This window comes from Muntiacus reevesi, chromosome 8 (genome assembly GCF_963930625.1).
Source record: "Muntiacus reevesi chromosome 8, mMunRee1.1, whole genome shotgun sequence".
NCBI classification, from domain to species: Eukaryota; Metazoa; Chordata; class Mammalia; order Artiodactyla; family Cervidae; genus Muntiacus; species Muntiacus reevesi.
In genome coordinates, this window is record NC_089256.1 from 30,017,803 (window position 1) to 30,033,023 (window position 15,221).

General features: G+C 46.5%; 1 protein-coding gene across 6 annotated transcripts in view; it reads right to left on the reverse strand.

Moving 5' to 3' along the window:
• The window catches only part of ERG (ETS transcription factor ERG), a 317,528-nt gene that overhangs the window by 47,079 nt on the left and 255,228 nt on the right, over positions 1–15,221 (reverse strand). For all 6 annotated transcript variants that reach the window (XM_065943104.1, XM_065943100.1, XM_065943099.1 and 3 more), the window contains one exon: positions 2,707–2,858. In XM_065943104.1, the coding sequence (XP_065799176.1) occupies positions 2,707–2,858 (152 nt within the window). The remainder of the gene's footprint in view (positions 1–2,706; positions 2,859–15,221) is intronic.

Below are 15,221 nucleotides of genomic sequence, written 5' to 3' on the forward strand. Positions count from 1 at the left end.
CACAGCAATAAGTGATGGTTCTCAGGAATGTAGCTTAGTTGCCATGATCAAACCAAAGGCATGCCTTCAGCATAAATGTCCACTTCTTTTCCGGAAACATCAAAAGCAGCTTTGTCCTGCTCATGAGGCACACACGAGACTCACTCCACTGTCCCCTATAAAGGCCTTATTCGTGCTTCAAGATCAGGGATGGATGAGTCCTTTCCTACCTCACTGCTTCCAACGAGCTTCATGCAGTTTGCTGAAAGCTACACAGCGACCATCCTGAAGAGAAACCCAGTCCATGAGCTGAGTCGAGTGTTTTGCACTCTGAACTTTCTTGCTTGGAAGGCGGTGGAAACAGAAGCCCACTGGAGGTGGTCTGGTGCAGACTTAGGACTGGGGGTGGGAATTGTGCCATGGAGGGGATTTGATCTCACTGGTCATCACACCTCACAGAGGTGAACTCCCGGTGGCACTAGTGGTAAAGAACCTGCCTGCCAGTGCAGAAGACGTAAGAGACGTGGGTTCTATGCCTGGGTCAGGAAGATCCGCTGGAGAAGGAAATGGCAACCCACTCCAGTGTTCCTGCCTGGAGAATCCCATGGACAGGGGAGCCTGGTGGGCCACAGTCCTTGGGGTCACACAGAGTCTGACACAACTGAGTGACTAACACGTTCACTTCCAAACTGGCAGTGGAGACGGTCCCCTTGACCTCTCCTGGCCCTTGACCCAGCTGCCAGAGGAGAATTATCAACTAGAAGGACCGGTCTCAATTCTGGAGGGAAATTGTGTAACTGCTGCACTATACAGAGCAGCTTGTAGCATAAGGGGGCCCCTGGGGCCCTGTTAGTACTTCCCACTCAGTGGTCCAGAATGATGGAAAGCTGAAGCAACCCAGTAAATACAAGATCATGGAAAGACCAATATCCTACAGATGTTGAGATTCAGGTCACCCTACCAGGGAAACAGGGCTTCCCTGGTGGCCCAGTGTAAAGAATCTGCCTGCAATGCAGGAGACACAGGAGACTTGGTTCAATCCCTGGGTGGGCAAGATCCCCTGGAGGACAGCATGACAACCCATCCAGTTATTCCTGCCTGGAGAACCCCACGGACAGGGGAGCCTGGCGGGCTACAGTCCATGGGGTCACAATGAGTCAGAGACGACTAAAGTGACCGAACATGCACACACCACTTCCAGGGCAAGGGAGAATCAAGCCTGCACCAGTTTCACCCATGCTCATCTCTTACGACTCCAGCAATAAGCAGAGTCCTGGGCAGGACTAGGCTCTTCTGTCCAGGGGATTTCCCAGGCAAAAGTACTGGAGTGGGTCGTCCATTCTTCCCTCAGTTGATATTCGCTGAGAACCTAGGGGACTCCAGGCACTGAACTTGGCCACACAGGGCTTTTGTGGGTCTTACACTCCACTGAAGGAGGAAGATAAGAAGAGAACTTCCACATAAAAGTCCACTGCAGTGACAGAGGGGAATACATGCAGTAAAAGAAAGTCAGACAGGCAGGGGTTAGGGTCACTGGGTGGAGTAGCGGAGGCACACCTCTGGATGCGGTGGCTAGAGAACCCTGATGAAGGGCAGAACTCCCTGGAACCAAGGGTTTCCGGATACAGAGACAGCAAGTTCAGTCCCAGAGGCAGAAGGCAAGGGGCCCAGATGGCTGCAGGGGGTGATGGAGGGAGCACCCAGGGGCTACGGGAAGGGGCTTGAGAATGAAGGAGTCAGGGAAGTTTGTCTGAGTTCTAACTCATGCTAAGTTGCTAAGAAGTGTCCAACTCTGTGCCACCCCATGGCCTGTAGCCGACTAGGCTCTTCTGTCCAGGGGATTTCCCAGGCAAAAGTACTGGAGTGGGTTGCCATTTCCTTCTCCAGGGGATCTTCCCAACCCAGGGATCGAACTCACATCTCCTGCATTGGCAGGTGGGTTCTTTACGAGTGTGCCACCTGGGAAGTTCTCACTCGCCTCTTACTAACTGCAGGCTGACCTCTCCGAGCATCATTGTCCTCATCAGGGTACTCGTGACAAACCATGATACGTATTGCTTGAGGGTTCATGACAACAAAAATTCAGTGTATGCGCATCGCTCACTGAAAACCTCAGTCAGGACCCGCCGGTGGTCACCACTGCTATTGTTGTGGTGGGTATTTTTGGTTTTATGTAGCACATTTCCTCTGAGGAGTTTTAAGGCATCCTTCCTATTACCTTTAGTTTTGCTAAATAAATAAATCCCTGGCATGGTTCTCAAATCCAGAGTTATTGTTTTGGATTATGTTTAGAATTACTTCTGGTAAAGAATGACTCAGGCTCTTGGAGTCTGTTTCATAAGCCAGTGAGGATTGGATTTTCGAGTTTTGACAACCAACAATACAGGGCTCCCAATTTTAAATTATGCCACGTAAGGAAAAAATGTTAAGCCTACCTTCTATTTTAAGTAGCACTTCATAAAAGGAAGGATTTTTAACACCAAATAAGCTCAGAGAAAAGGCAAGTCCTCCTTGGAAAGGTCACTCTGCATCGATTCTGTCTCTCTCTCTCACACACACACATGCGTGCACGCACATAGCAGTGAACATTTCACCACGGTGGACGAGTATCTGTTGGTCCACCTGCAACCACCAGTGCAGGCAGCTGAGGGTGACCAATGCCAAGGGCAGGAAGAGAGAGCTGAGCAGAGCCTGAGGAAGGCCCGGGCCGCTGGCCAAGCCTCTGACCTGCGGGGACGATGACGCGGCGCTCGTTGGTGGTCATGTTTGGGGGTGGCATGTGCTTCTCCTCCATGTAGCTGCTGTAGTTCATCCCGACGGTGTCCGGGCTGCCCACCATCTTCCCGCCTTTGGCCATGCTGCACTCATCAGGGGAGTTCCTGGAGGAAAAGAAGACACAGCCTTCCATTACTGCGGCCCCCTAGAGCCTGCCTCCCTGCCTGTCCGTGATGCACAGAGAGAAGCCAGGAAGGGAAAGCTGGAGGGGAGGGAGAGGGGAGGAGGCGGACACTGTGGAAAGACAACGCAGTCATCTGTGATGAGCTGAAGACCGTGCCTCCTCCAGGTTCACATACAGAAGCCCCAGTCCCAACGTGAAGGCATTTGGAGGCGGGGCCTTTGGAAGAGAATGAAGTTAACATGAGGTCACGAGGCTGAGGCCCTTGTGACGGGATTAGTGACCTTGAAGAGGAAGAGACCAGACTCCTCTCTTTCTCTCTCTCTGCCACTGAGCTTACAGTGAGAAGGTAGCCGTCCCCAGCCAAGGACAGAACTCTCACCAGACACCCACCACCAACCAGCCCAGCACCTTGGTCTTGGACTTCAGTCTCTAGAACCATGAGAAAAAAAATCCCTGCTGTTTAATTCCTGCCCTGGCCCATGGCATTTTATTACGAGACTAAGACGGTGCCCATGCTTGCCGGAAGCAGAGCACAGGCACATGGGAAGCAGAGCTGCCGCCTGGTTTCCATCCCTCCAGCCAGCTCCTGCAACTGTCATGTCAAAGCCCCATCTGTGACAGCTGATTGGAAACACATGCAGGGAACACTGAATGGGCACTTGTTCTCCCCGTGTGACTGCAAACAGGCCACGCACCCAGACGGTGAGAGGCGACACTCTGCCAGGTTTATTCCAGAGTGACATGCCTCTTCAAAACCTCAGAAGGAAACCTTTGTGTTCACTTTCAAATCCCTGCAGCCAATCCTTAGACATGGAGTTTTAAGGCTCCCAGTGCACCTGGCTTAGGTGTGGGCAGGAAGGGCAGAAAGGGAAGCAGGACTGGCCCCCCAGAAGCAGCAGAACAGGGGACCCCAGCAGCCCTGGAAGACTGGGGTCAGGGAGTGAAACCAGCTGTGTGCCAGGGGTCAGCTGCTGGGCCGTGGGGAACAGCTCAGAGGGTCGCTGTTAGTTAAGGCAGCCATGGACACTTGGATAAAGACAAACTTACCTTTCTGGAAAAAGAGAAAAAAAAAAGAATATCTGTTTCTTAAGTAAGATCTAAAAGTTACTGGGGGAGAAGGCACTGGCAACCCACTCCAGTACTCTTTGGAAAATCCCATGGATGAGGAGCCTAGGAGGCTGCAGTCCATGGGGTCACTCAGAGTCAGACACGACTGAAGCGACTTAGCAGCAGCAGCAGCAAAGGTTACCGGATGTGATGAAATTGCTGTTGTTCAGTCGTCATGTCCAACTCTCCGAGACCCCATGGACTGCAGAACTCCAGGTTTCTCTATCCTTCACCATCTCTAGGAGTTTGCCCAAGTTCGTGTCCATTGAATCAGTGACACCATTCAACCACTTTATCCTCTGTCACCCTCTTCTCCTTCTGCCCTCAATCATTCCCATATGTAATAGGTAAACTCCAAACAGAAACTCTAGCTTGAACAAGAAACAGAAGAACGTGTGAATGCCTTCTTAGATGGTTAAGCCAGAGATCACTAACACAAGATGCCTGTAGCTCCAGAATCCCAAGAGTTGAGTTACATCATCTGAGGCAGATTTCTGAAAATGTCCTCGTAAGCATTACCCAACACAGGATTTTTTGTACTCTTGGCAATCTATGCAACCTACTGGATTTTAGATTTCCATCCCAATGTCTGAGGCCCCGATGACTGTGGGCTCCACCCCAGTGGGTCCTCCTTTGTCTCCTCCACACCATGTCAGCTGGAACTCTGCAGCCAGTCTGCAGAATCTTGGAACTAGAGGCCTGGCGTGGATGCGGCCTTCAAGTCTAAGGAGGCATCAAAGCAGAAGGGCACTCTCTGGGTGGGGCCGGACTGAGATGCGATGGAGAAGGTCATTCTGGACCCAAGAGTTGTGGCAGGGGTGTGGACAGGAAGGACGGACCACAGGCCCTGGAAAGCGTTCATTCAGCATCTGGGAACTTTGAAGCTACAGATTCATTCTCAGCATCCTTTGCACAGGTCTGGTGCTGATGGAGGGAGCTCAGGGCTAACGATGAGGATGGAGCAAGTAGTTCTGTGGACGGAGGTCATCATTGGGGTTGCCCAGACTGAGCCCGTACCGTGGGCCGGGAAATACATAACCCGGCTTCATGGCATCCGCACAGCTGTACTAACATGAAGGAAATTCAAAAATAATAGCGGTCAGAGTTCCCATGGTGTGAACCCTCTATATTTCCGATGCTGCCTACACATGCATTATTTCCTCTTGATGCTATTTTTCCTGGCTTCCAACATTTATCTCTAAAAGACCCATCCTAATATCAAAACACTGGATGTCTTCACTTGAGACTTAAGTTTCCTATCCCCTTGGAAAATTCCATCCGTTGAGTCGAGTGTGTGTGTTTTGGTCTATTTGTCTCAAGGAGAGAAGTTACTAGGGAAGAAAATTAAAGGAGTTTGGTCTTTTAGGAAAAAAGACTTTAGATGCTACGTAGGTGATGACTGCTACTCTAGGATGAGCGCTGTTCAGATCCAGTCATTCACTTGTCATTTAGATCATTTTTTTAATTCAGTGCTCACTGTATACCAGGCACTACAAAATTCTTTCTTCTCCAGCAAGGCAGTTAACCATCTAAAAAGTGAAAGGTCAAGGAGATGTACAGAATTACAGGAAGAAGGGTCACTGGGGACAATGGACCCTTCAGACGAACTCTGTCATTTTCTTACAGTCCTACTGTCCAACTTCCATCTCTGAGGACAAAGCTCTAGGAACAGGCCATGTCAGTTTTCCCATGGCATTAAAACAGATCCCTCATCAAATCCGGAGATACGATGAGCTATTAAAATGCGTTCTGTGTATTCCAAAACACACTAGGGCAGACAAATACGGTTTGACTCCACTTACATGAGATACCGAGAATAGTCAAGTCCATAGAGTCAGAAAGTACAGTGACTGATGCCAGGGGTGCAGGGTGAGGCGGAAAGGAGAGTTAGTGTTTAGTGGGGACAGAGTTTCAGTTTAGGAAAGTGAGCAGCTGGGGAGACGGATAATGGTGAGAGAAGGACAACACTGTGACTGTACTTAGGGCCACTGAACCATACAGTCAGAAGTGGTTTAAATAGTATGCTTTATATTATGTGACTCTTACCACAAATAAATTGCATTTTATCAATACAAAAATATGTGTATGTATTTAAAATAGGCGTAATCTTCAATAAGGTTAGTTTATGTCTTCACCTTATAACCAGAAGACATAATTCACTTTATTAAGATTTTCCAGCCAGCTTTCAGCACTAGAAAAAAAAAAATCAGCAACATGAAATGCTATTTTCAAAAGTTGTTCATTCAGGACATATTTTTAATGTTTTTTTCCCCATTGTATTTTGTTTTAGCATCAGAGGAAGACAGAAGGGGACCGTGTTTATGTTCATTTCACATAGTTTCTGTAATAACTCTAAGGGAACCCCAACCTCAGTGTGGGAAGTGCGTCACCCCAGTAGGGCCACTGACATACAGAACTCAAGATGGGTGTTCAAGTAACACTGATTAAAGTGGCCTCAGCTGTTCCATTCTCCTTGTTCAGCCTTTCCCCCTAACTATTCTCTTGGAAATTTTAACAGCAAAGTAGCAGCATATATACATGCCATCACGTTCTGAGAGCTTAACTGCTATCAGTCCTCACGACAGCCTGGCATCAGCTCCATTTCTCAGCGGTGTAAACTGAGAACACCAGAGAGAAGTCGCTTGCTCCGGGTCTGAGTTGGGAGGAGGTAGAACTGAGGCTTGAAGTTGGGCAGCTTCCACTCACTGTCTACGCTTCCAGATGTCCCCCCTCGGTCAAAGGAAGATGGCTGGGATGACGGCCTTGTAAGCGGTGAAACAGATCTTCATTTCAGAAAGGCATCAAGAACGCCCAGCCCCCACGTAACTCTGGTTTAAGCTCTGCGCTGCAATACCCAGCTGGGCTAAGAAAAGATCCACATGGGAACCTCTCCATGCTTACTGTGCTGTTGAGCTCCACCTTCAGCATGCTAAGGTGACTTCTTAGGAGTCACAGGAAGAAACTTCCCACAGACAGTTTAGTATTCCACCTGCACTGAGCCTAAAACAGAGGATCCCATGTTTTCTACTCTAACAAGGTAAGGATTTGGGCATTCTTGCTTTGAAACGCACATAGTAAAGAGCATCCCTTTAAATATGATATTCTTAATACTCACCTATGTGCTCTTTGACAGTCCCTACGAAAGTTTTAAGACATTTTTTAGAAGCGCTCTAAATGGGTAATCAACTGGTGAATATGAAATTTCTTATTATTTGAGGCATGAATTTCTTAATCACATATAAGCCGGGTTCAAGATATTTCTCTCAAAGACTCTATCTTTCAAGGGCATGAAAAACCTATTATGCAAGTCAAACCACAATGAGGTATCACCTCACACCTGCCAAGATGGCTATGATAAAGACAAAAAGCAAAAGTTAACAAGTGCTGGAGAGGATGCAGAGAAACTGGAACCCTTGCATACTCTTCATGGGAATGCAAAATGGTACAGCTGCACTGGAAAATGGTATGGTGGTCCCTTGAAACATGTTTGAAAAAGAACAACTATATGATCCAACAATCCCACTTATGCATATTTATCTGAAAGAATTAAAATCAGAATCTCCGAGAGACATGAGCACTTCCATGTTCACTATGTACTATTCACAATAGTGAAGGTGTGGACCTAAATGTCCACGTATGGATGAGTAGATAAAGAAAATGGAGTACATGCATACAACAGAATACTCTTCTCCTTAAAAATAAAGAAATCAGAAATAGATTATAGCATGGATGAATCTCAAGGACATTATATTAATACTAAGTGGAAAAGTCAGTCCCAGAAAGACAAATACTGCATGATTCCGCCTTATATGAGCTATTTAAAAAAGTCAGATTCAGAAAAAGAGTGAAGTGTTGGTTGCCAGCAGCTGGAGGAGGGAAAAAATGGGAAGTTATTAATCAATAAACATAAAGTTGCAGTCAAGTAGAATGAGAAAGCTCTGGATATCGGCTGTACAACCTTGTACCTCTGCTCAACAGTAACGGACACTTAAAAATTTGTTTACAGACATCCCTGGCAATCCAGTGGTTAAGACTTCACTTTCCCATACAGGATCCAATCCCTGGTCAAGGAACAAAGATCCCACATACTTTGTGGTCAAAAAACCAAAACAGAAAACAGAAACAGCATTGTAACAGGTTAAAGGCAGGCTTAAAAATTGGCCACATAAAAAAAATCTTAAAATTTTTTAAAACTGGATCTCATGTTAAGTATTCTTACCACAATAAAATACATTAAAAAAAATCATTGTGTCTTAACCATTTTCTCGAGTTCACATTTTCAGGTCTGAGTTCTATTTATAACCACAGCCCCACACAACACGCAGCAGCAGGGAGGAGAGAGGAGGCAGGAAGACAGCTGGTTGCCCCCACTCGCAGCAGGAGAAATCCCACAAGGGCTTGGGGGTCACCCTGACAGGGGGAGGCAGGTTCAGACTGAAGAGTGCCAGGAAGGCAGTGGACAACATCTGGGGGGCCAAAAAGTTGGGTGTGTTACTCCCCCAAGTCCCTTGAGACATCCTGGGGGCCAATTTTAGGAGTTTAATCTCTACAGCAATCTCACAGACTTCCATGTCACTTGGGCATAACTATGGCCAATCTGGAAGTCAAAGTGTTAGTGGCTCCATCATGTTCAACTCCTTGTGACCCCATGGTCTGTCCATGGGATTCTCCAGGCCAGAATACTGGAGCGGGTTGCCATTCCCTTCTCCAGGGGATCTTCCTGACCCAGGGATCGAACCCAGGTCTCCTGCACTGCAGGCAGATTCCTTACCATCTGAGCTACCAGGGAAGCTCACTCTAGGAAATATAGAAATAATGTAGAAAGATCCTTGAACCTTCATGATGAACAAGATGGAGTGTTGCTGCCCTTCTTCTGATAACTAGGAACACATGGCCGGCTAAAATATCCTGAGTCTCAATTAAGGTGAGTTGAGATCATGAGCACTGACTTCCTAAAACACACCATTATTATGAATTAATGGTGAAAGAACATGGCAAAGAATATCAAATAAATGAGAAAGTTTACTCAACTTAAATTAAGTTGAAACTCAGACACACTAAAAAACAAGATTGGGTTCTTGAAGCTCCAATACTTTGGCCACCTGATGCAAAGAGCTGACTCACTGGAAAAGACCCTGATGTTGGGAAAGATTGAAGGCAGGAGGAGAAGTGGGCAACAGAGGATGAGATGGTTGAATGGCATCACTGACTCAGCTGACATGAGTTTGGGTAAGCTCTGGGAGTTGGTGAAGGACAGGGAGGCCTGGCGTGCTGCAGTCCATGGGGTCGCAAAGAGTTGGACACTATTTAGCAACTGAACAATAACAATATGGTTCTGATGAGTAGTCAAGAGGGACTCTTCAGAAGCTACTTGGAAGAACAAATGTTTAGCTCCTATTAACATTTTTCTAAGGAGAAGATTCCATTGTTTTCATCTGCAACTCCAGAGTGATATTTATGTGTATGTGTGGTGCCTCTGAATATATTTTATTTTCCTGCTCTTCTTCAAACTATGTGACATTTGAGGTAGACAAAAATAACATAAATGATCAAAGGAATGGAAGTGAATGTTATATAAGGGCAGAAAAGCAATTAATCAAGAGATAAAATCAGCACATTGAGTAAGCTTACTATTTATAGTTGCTCAAGGTAGCACATCAATTTATCTCTGAACTTTCTACTCGCCAAAGCAAAAAAGGAAGTATATCCTGTGACCATTCAAGATGTCAAAAAAAAAAAAAAAAAAAAATACACATGAACCAAGTTATTCAGCAGAAGAGAAGCTTTTCCTGAGCTGAAGCTTGAGAGAAGTTTCTCCTGTGGCTTCTCCTTCAGACAACTGGGTGGTGAAGCAAGCAGAATCCTTCCCACCGCCCCCTAACAGAACTGAGGACATTCCACGTGTAGAGCAGGTGCTCGGAGCACTCAGCTCTCAGCTGCCTCAGGTACAGGAGCCCCGGGGCTGGGTGTCCTCAGCCAGGGCTCCACACTTCCTGTCTCTTGACATTGTTTTGGTTATAATTTATTTATGTACTTTCCATTGCACTTTGATTGGAGATACATGCCTCCTATGTTCACTGCAGCACTATTTACAATAGCCAGGACATGGAAGCAGCCTAAATGTCTATCAACAGAAGAAGAGATAAAGAAGATGTGGTCCATATATATACACACAATGGAATATTGCTCAGCTCTTTATAGGAAACAAAAGGGTGCCATTTGCAGATGTGAATGGACATAGGGACTGTCTACAGAGTGAAGTTTAAGTACAAAATGGTACAGATGAACCAATTGGCATTGTTTTGGAAAGAATCAGAAAAATGAGTGCAAAAATATAAGAAATGAATGATTAAAAAATGAAAAGATCTTCAGAGTCGGAATGCTATATACATATATTCCAGTTTCCACCATCTTCTAATTTCTATGTTTTATTTTTAATTTTTTTTATTATGTATTTATGGCTGCACTGGGTCTTTGCTGCTGTATGCTGACTTTCTCTAGTTGCTGCAAGCGAGAGCTACTCTCCAGATGTGGTGCGCAGGCTTCTCACTGCGGAGGCTTCTCTTCTTGCAGAGCACACGCTCTGGAGTGTGGGCTTCTACCTTTGCGGTGCAGGGGCTTAGCTGTCCAGCAGCATGTGGAATTCTCCCAGACTAGGGGTCAAACCCATGTCACCTGTACTGGCAGGCAGATTCTTAATCACTGGACCACCAGGGAAGTCCTAACTTAGATGTTTTAAATCCAAATTTGCCTCTGGGAAATTGATCTAATGCATGGTGGTTGAACAAACATTTACAGATCTTATCTGGTTCATCTATCCCATACTGGACTGCTTACTCATGCTAGAGAGGGCTCCAAACTCTTATGTATTCATGCTATAGTAAATACAGGGGTGAAACATGCAAAATGGTGCCTAACACACAACAAATGTTATGTGTTAGCTGTTGCTATTTATCTCACCCCCAAGGTCAACCACCAATAAGCAGCAGCAATGATACAGGCGATGTGCAGAGACTTGGGGTGCAGGTTGTGTCTAAGCTCATACGACCAGCAGGGGAGGGGCTGGGATTTGAACTTAGACAGTTAGGGTCCTGAATCCAAGGACTTGACCACCACGCTACAGGACCTCCCCTGGCAATTCCACATGAGTGGTCTCTTTCCCAGACATAACACATTATGGGATGGACCCTCAGAAGACTCAGCTTCATCACTGGTGGGTATTTTCTGAAACATGTTCTGAAGTCAGTCAAGGAGAAGGCGATGAGAGCTGAACAGGGGCAGCTCCATGCAGATGAAGGCAGAGCCTCCTGGGAGACGCTAAGTGTGGCAGGGTTTATTTGGACAGAGATACGAATTGTGATGTCTGGTCTGGTTTATAAAACAAACAAAAAAAAAAAGTTGACCTCCTCGATTTATAGTTGAATGTCGTTTGTTCCTCCCCCAAACCTCCTAGAGGCACTCAGCAGGGTACAAGCTCTGCAGAAATGGAGGGTGAACATTCCTGAGTGTGAGGAAGTCAGGTAAGAATTTCTGGACTCAGAAAGCAGAGCAGGAAGGACTGTGACCCAGATTGTGGGTCTAAGAAGACAGGCCTGAGGACCAAGGCAGAACCTGGACCTTTAGGAAAGTAGGCAATGTCACTGTTTTAAGATGAAGTGGACAGGGAAGGGACTTCTCTGGGTCCAGTGGCTAGGACTCCACATTCCCAAAGCAGGGGGCCAGAGTCAGGGAACTAGAGCCCATATACTTCAACTAAGAGTTTGCATGCTGCAATTAAAGATCCCACATGTTAAAACGAAGACTCCATGCAGTCAAAATAAATAAATAAATAAAATAATACTTTCTAAAAAAGATTAAAATGAGCCCTGTCCAAGAAAAAACTTTTTTTAGCTGTTTTCATACATAATCTCTTCTTTTTGAAAAGGGTTTATCACATCTGTAGGACTTCCCAGGTGGTTCTAGTGGCAAAGGACCCGCCTTTCAAGGCAGGAAATGTAAGAGACACAGGTTCGATCTCTAGGTCGGGAAGATCCCCTGGAGGAAGGCAGGGCAACCCACTCCAGTATTCTTGCCTGGAGACCTTCATGGACAGAGGAGGCTGGTGGGCTACCATCCATGGGGTCACAAAGAATAGGACACAACTGAGTGACTTAGCACACACACACACGCATCATGTCTATAAGCATGTACCGAGAAATTAAAATGAGAGCTTTGGTTTCTGAAACACAAAATAAAACTTGGTATCTGGCACTGGTTTTCTTGAATCAGAACCTCCTTACAGCGGGGCAGATTCCATCACGGAAAGAGCCCTCTTTGAAACTGCACAGACGAGGTCCTCAGTTTGAAAAGAACGCACTGCGCCCTTGCTGAGTGTGAAGGGACCTCGTTTATGCGGGAAGGTCCCTGAATGCAGCCCCAAACCACAGCCTCGAGCTCACCAGCCATGTCAAAACTGGGATCCACCCTCACGTCACAATGCTGAGGGGAGGCGCCTCAGGCTTGAGAAAGCCCCTGCAGTGGGTTGAAACTGAAGTTGAGCAATGGATGTAACTTCTTCCAGTGGGTGGAGGCAAACCCGTCAACCTTCTCAAAATCTACCCATTTTTCAGGGTCCACCCAGCTTCCTGTTCTGGAGTTTGTCTTGCACTTGGAAACGGCTGTCCCCTGCCTTACTTGTTCTCCATCACATCCTGCTAGAATACTTTTGTTCACATCTGAAATGCATATTTTAAAAAATCTTTTACTGGAGTAGAGATGACGTACAGTATTGTGTTAGTTTCAGGAGGATAGCAAAGTGAATCAGTTATGCATACACATATAGCCACTCTGATTTAGATTCTATTTCCATATTGGTTATTACAGAGTATTGAGTAGAGCTTCTGGTACCATACAGTAGGTCTCCGTTAGTTACCTATTTTATATATAGTAGATGGGGAAAAAGTGGAAACAGTGACAGATTTCATTTTCTTGGGTTCCAAAATCACTGTAGATGGTGACTGCAGTCATGAAATTAAAAGACACTCACTTCTTGAAAGAAAAGCTATGACAAACCTAGACGGTGTATTATAAAGCAAGGACTTCACTTTGCCAACAAACGTCCGTATTGTCAAAGCTATGGTTTTGCCAGTAGTCATGTATGGATGTGAGAGTTGGACCATACAGAAGGCTGAGCACCAAAGAATTGATGCTTTCAAACTGTGGTGCTGGAGACGACTCTTGAGAGTCCCTTGGACTGCAAGGAGATCCAACCAGTCAACCCTGCAGGAAATCAGCCCTGGATGTTCACTGAAAGGACTGATGCTGAAGCTGAAGCTCCAATCCTTTGGCCAGCTGATGCAGAGAGCTGACTCACTGGAAAGGATCTTGATGTTGGAGAAAATTGAAGGCAAAAGGAGATGGTGGTGGCTGAAGATGAGATGGCTAGATAGCATCACCAACTCAATGGACATGAATCTGAGCAAACTCCAGGAGATAGTGAAGGACAGGGAAGGCTGGTGTGCTGCAGTCCATGGAGTCGCAGAGAGTTGGACAAGACTTAATGACTGAACAAGAAGAAGAACATTCCATTGTTTGTATGTATATGTATACATACAATACATATATATGCATATATATATTTATGTATATATATATATGTGTGTATATATATTCTTTATCCCTTCATCCATTTAGCAAACATTTATAGAGCAAGTCTCTGCACCAGGCACTGTCCCAGGTGCTGGGGATACAGCCGTGCCCGTCTCCATGGTGCCTGCGTCCAAGGAGGCGAACGAAGCACCTCTCCCCAGCCCTACATATTCTGCCCTTGAAGCCCACGGTCCACACCCCCTCTGACCCTTCTGTGGGTGAGCAGGCATATGTTTACTGGCAATGCAGTCTTCAGCTCATTCCCCGGTTCATCCGAAGGGCACTGTCTTCCCGGATGTCCTTTTCAGTTTACGAGGTGATTTCATGTTAAGAACCTGATGAGGAAACTGCCTGGGAGGACCTCAAAGGTTTTCTTGGGCCACTCCAAGAGTCCGAAGAGGTCAGTCCCACGAGAGGGCCCTAACGATGCAGGCCTGGGCATTCATCCCAGTCGGCCTCAAACCGGAGTCGGAACCAACCCCCTCCTCTGGCGGTTCTCCTCCTAAGAACTCTGAAAGCACAGACTTAGTCCCAATCGACCCAACACGCTCCTAATCGGGTTACGCGCCGTGAATGGAGGTAGTCACCACAAAAGGTATTTTTAGGACCCCAGACAAGGAGGAGATTGTCTGGAGCGCTCCGGGGTAATTTGTGGGTCTGTTTTATTTCTGACTCAGAGGCAGTGGAAAAGCTGCTTCAGAGAGCCCGCGGCCGAGTGGCGGGTGGAGCTCGACTGTGATTCATGGAGCGCTCGGGGCTCAGACTGCAACTGGAGATGTTTGTCTTCACAGCTGCGTGTTATTTTTACCCTTACTAAATATTCTCTTACACCTGGAACGTCAGCCTCTTCCCACCAGGCCCATTCCCTTCCCCCCTTCTCCAAAGCAGTTGAAGACAAAATTAATTAAAGAGTCACTACCAACAGTTAGCTCTTTGTCCCCAAAAGGGGGCTGACATTTCTCTGAGAAGGTTTCATGATTTCAGGGTGTGTTTCTTTTAGCAGCTGAAAACGGGGATCGGCAAGACCACATCGCACTCAGATCTTGAAAACCGGGGAGAAATGCAGCCTTGACGAATTCATCCTTTGGAAGTACCATATTCTGTAGAATAAGATCTCTGCAGAGAGTTTACCTGACCAAGATGTGGCATCCCTTCAATCTCCTGAGTTTCTTTTTTCTTGAGACACTTTCCCTTTTCCAGAGAGGAAAGAATGAAGCCAGATAGCCGTGATGGTGCTTCAGGGTTTTATTTTCCAAACAGGCTATGTAAATTCTGGTTAGCCAAGATGATTTTCCTTTACAGGAGAGAAAATACCCAGCATTTCCCCTTGCCCCTGATGTCAGCATCCAGAGACCTGATGGGATTCGTTTACATCACAGGGAAGACCCCGGCTCTCCCACAAAATGGTGCCCATCTGTCTGACATCCCAAGAGATGGCAAAGACGGTCATGAGTGATACCAAGAGGAGAGATGAGGAACGCAGCGGGAGCCCCTGAGAACACGTCTCCCTCACTAACTTTTCCCCAAACAAGGGCCTTTCAGTCCATGTCCCAGCCCCGCAGCCCAGTGAACTGACATCTGTAAAGACCCAAGGTCCCTCATAAGTAGG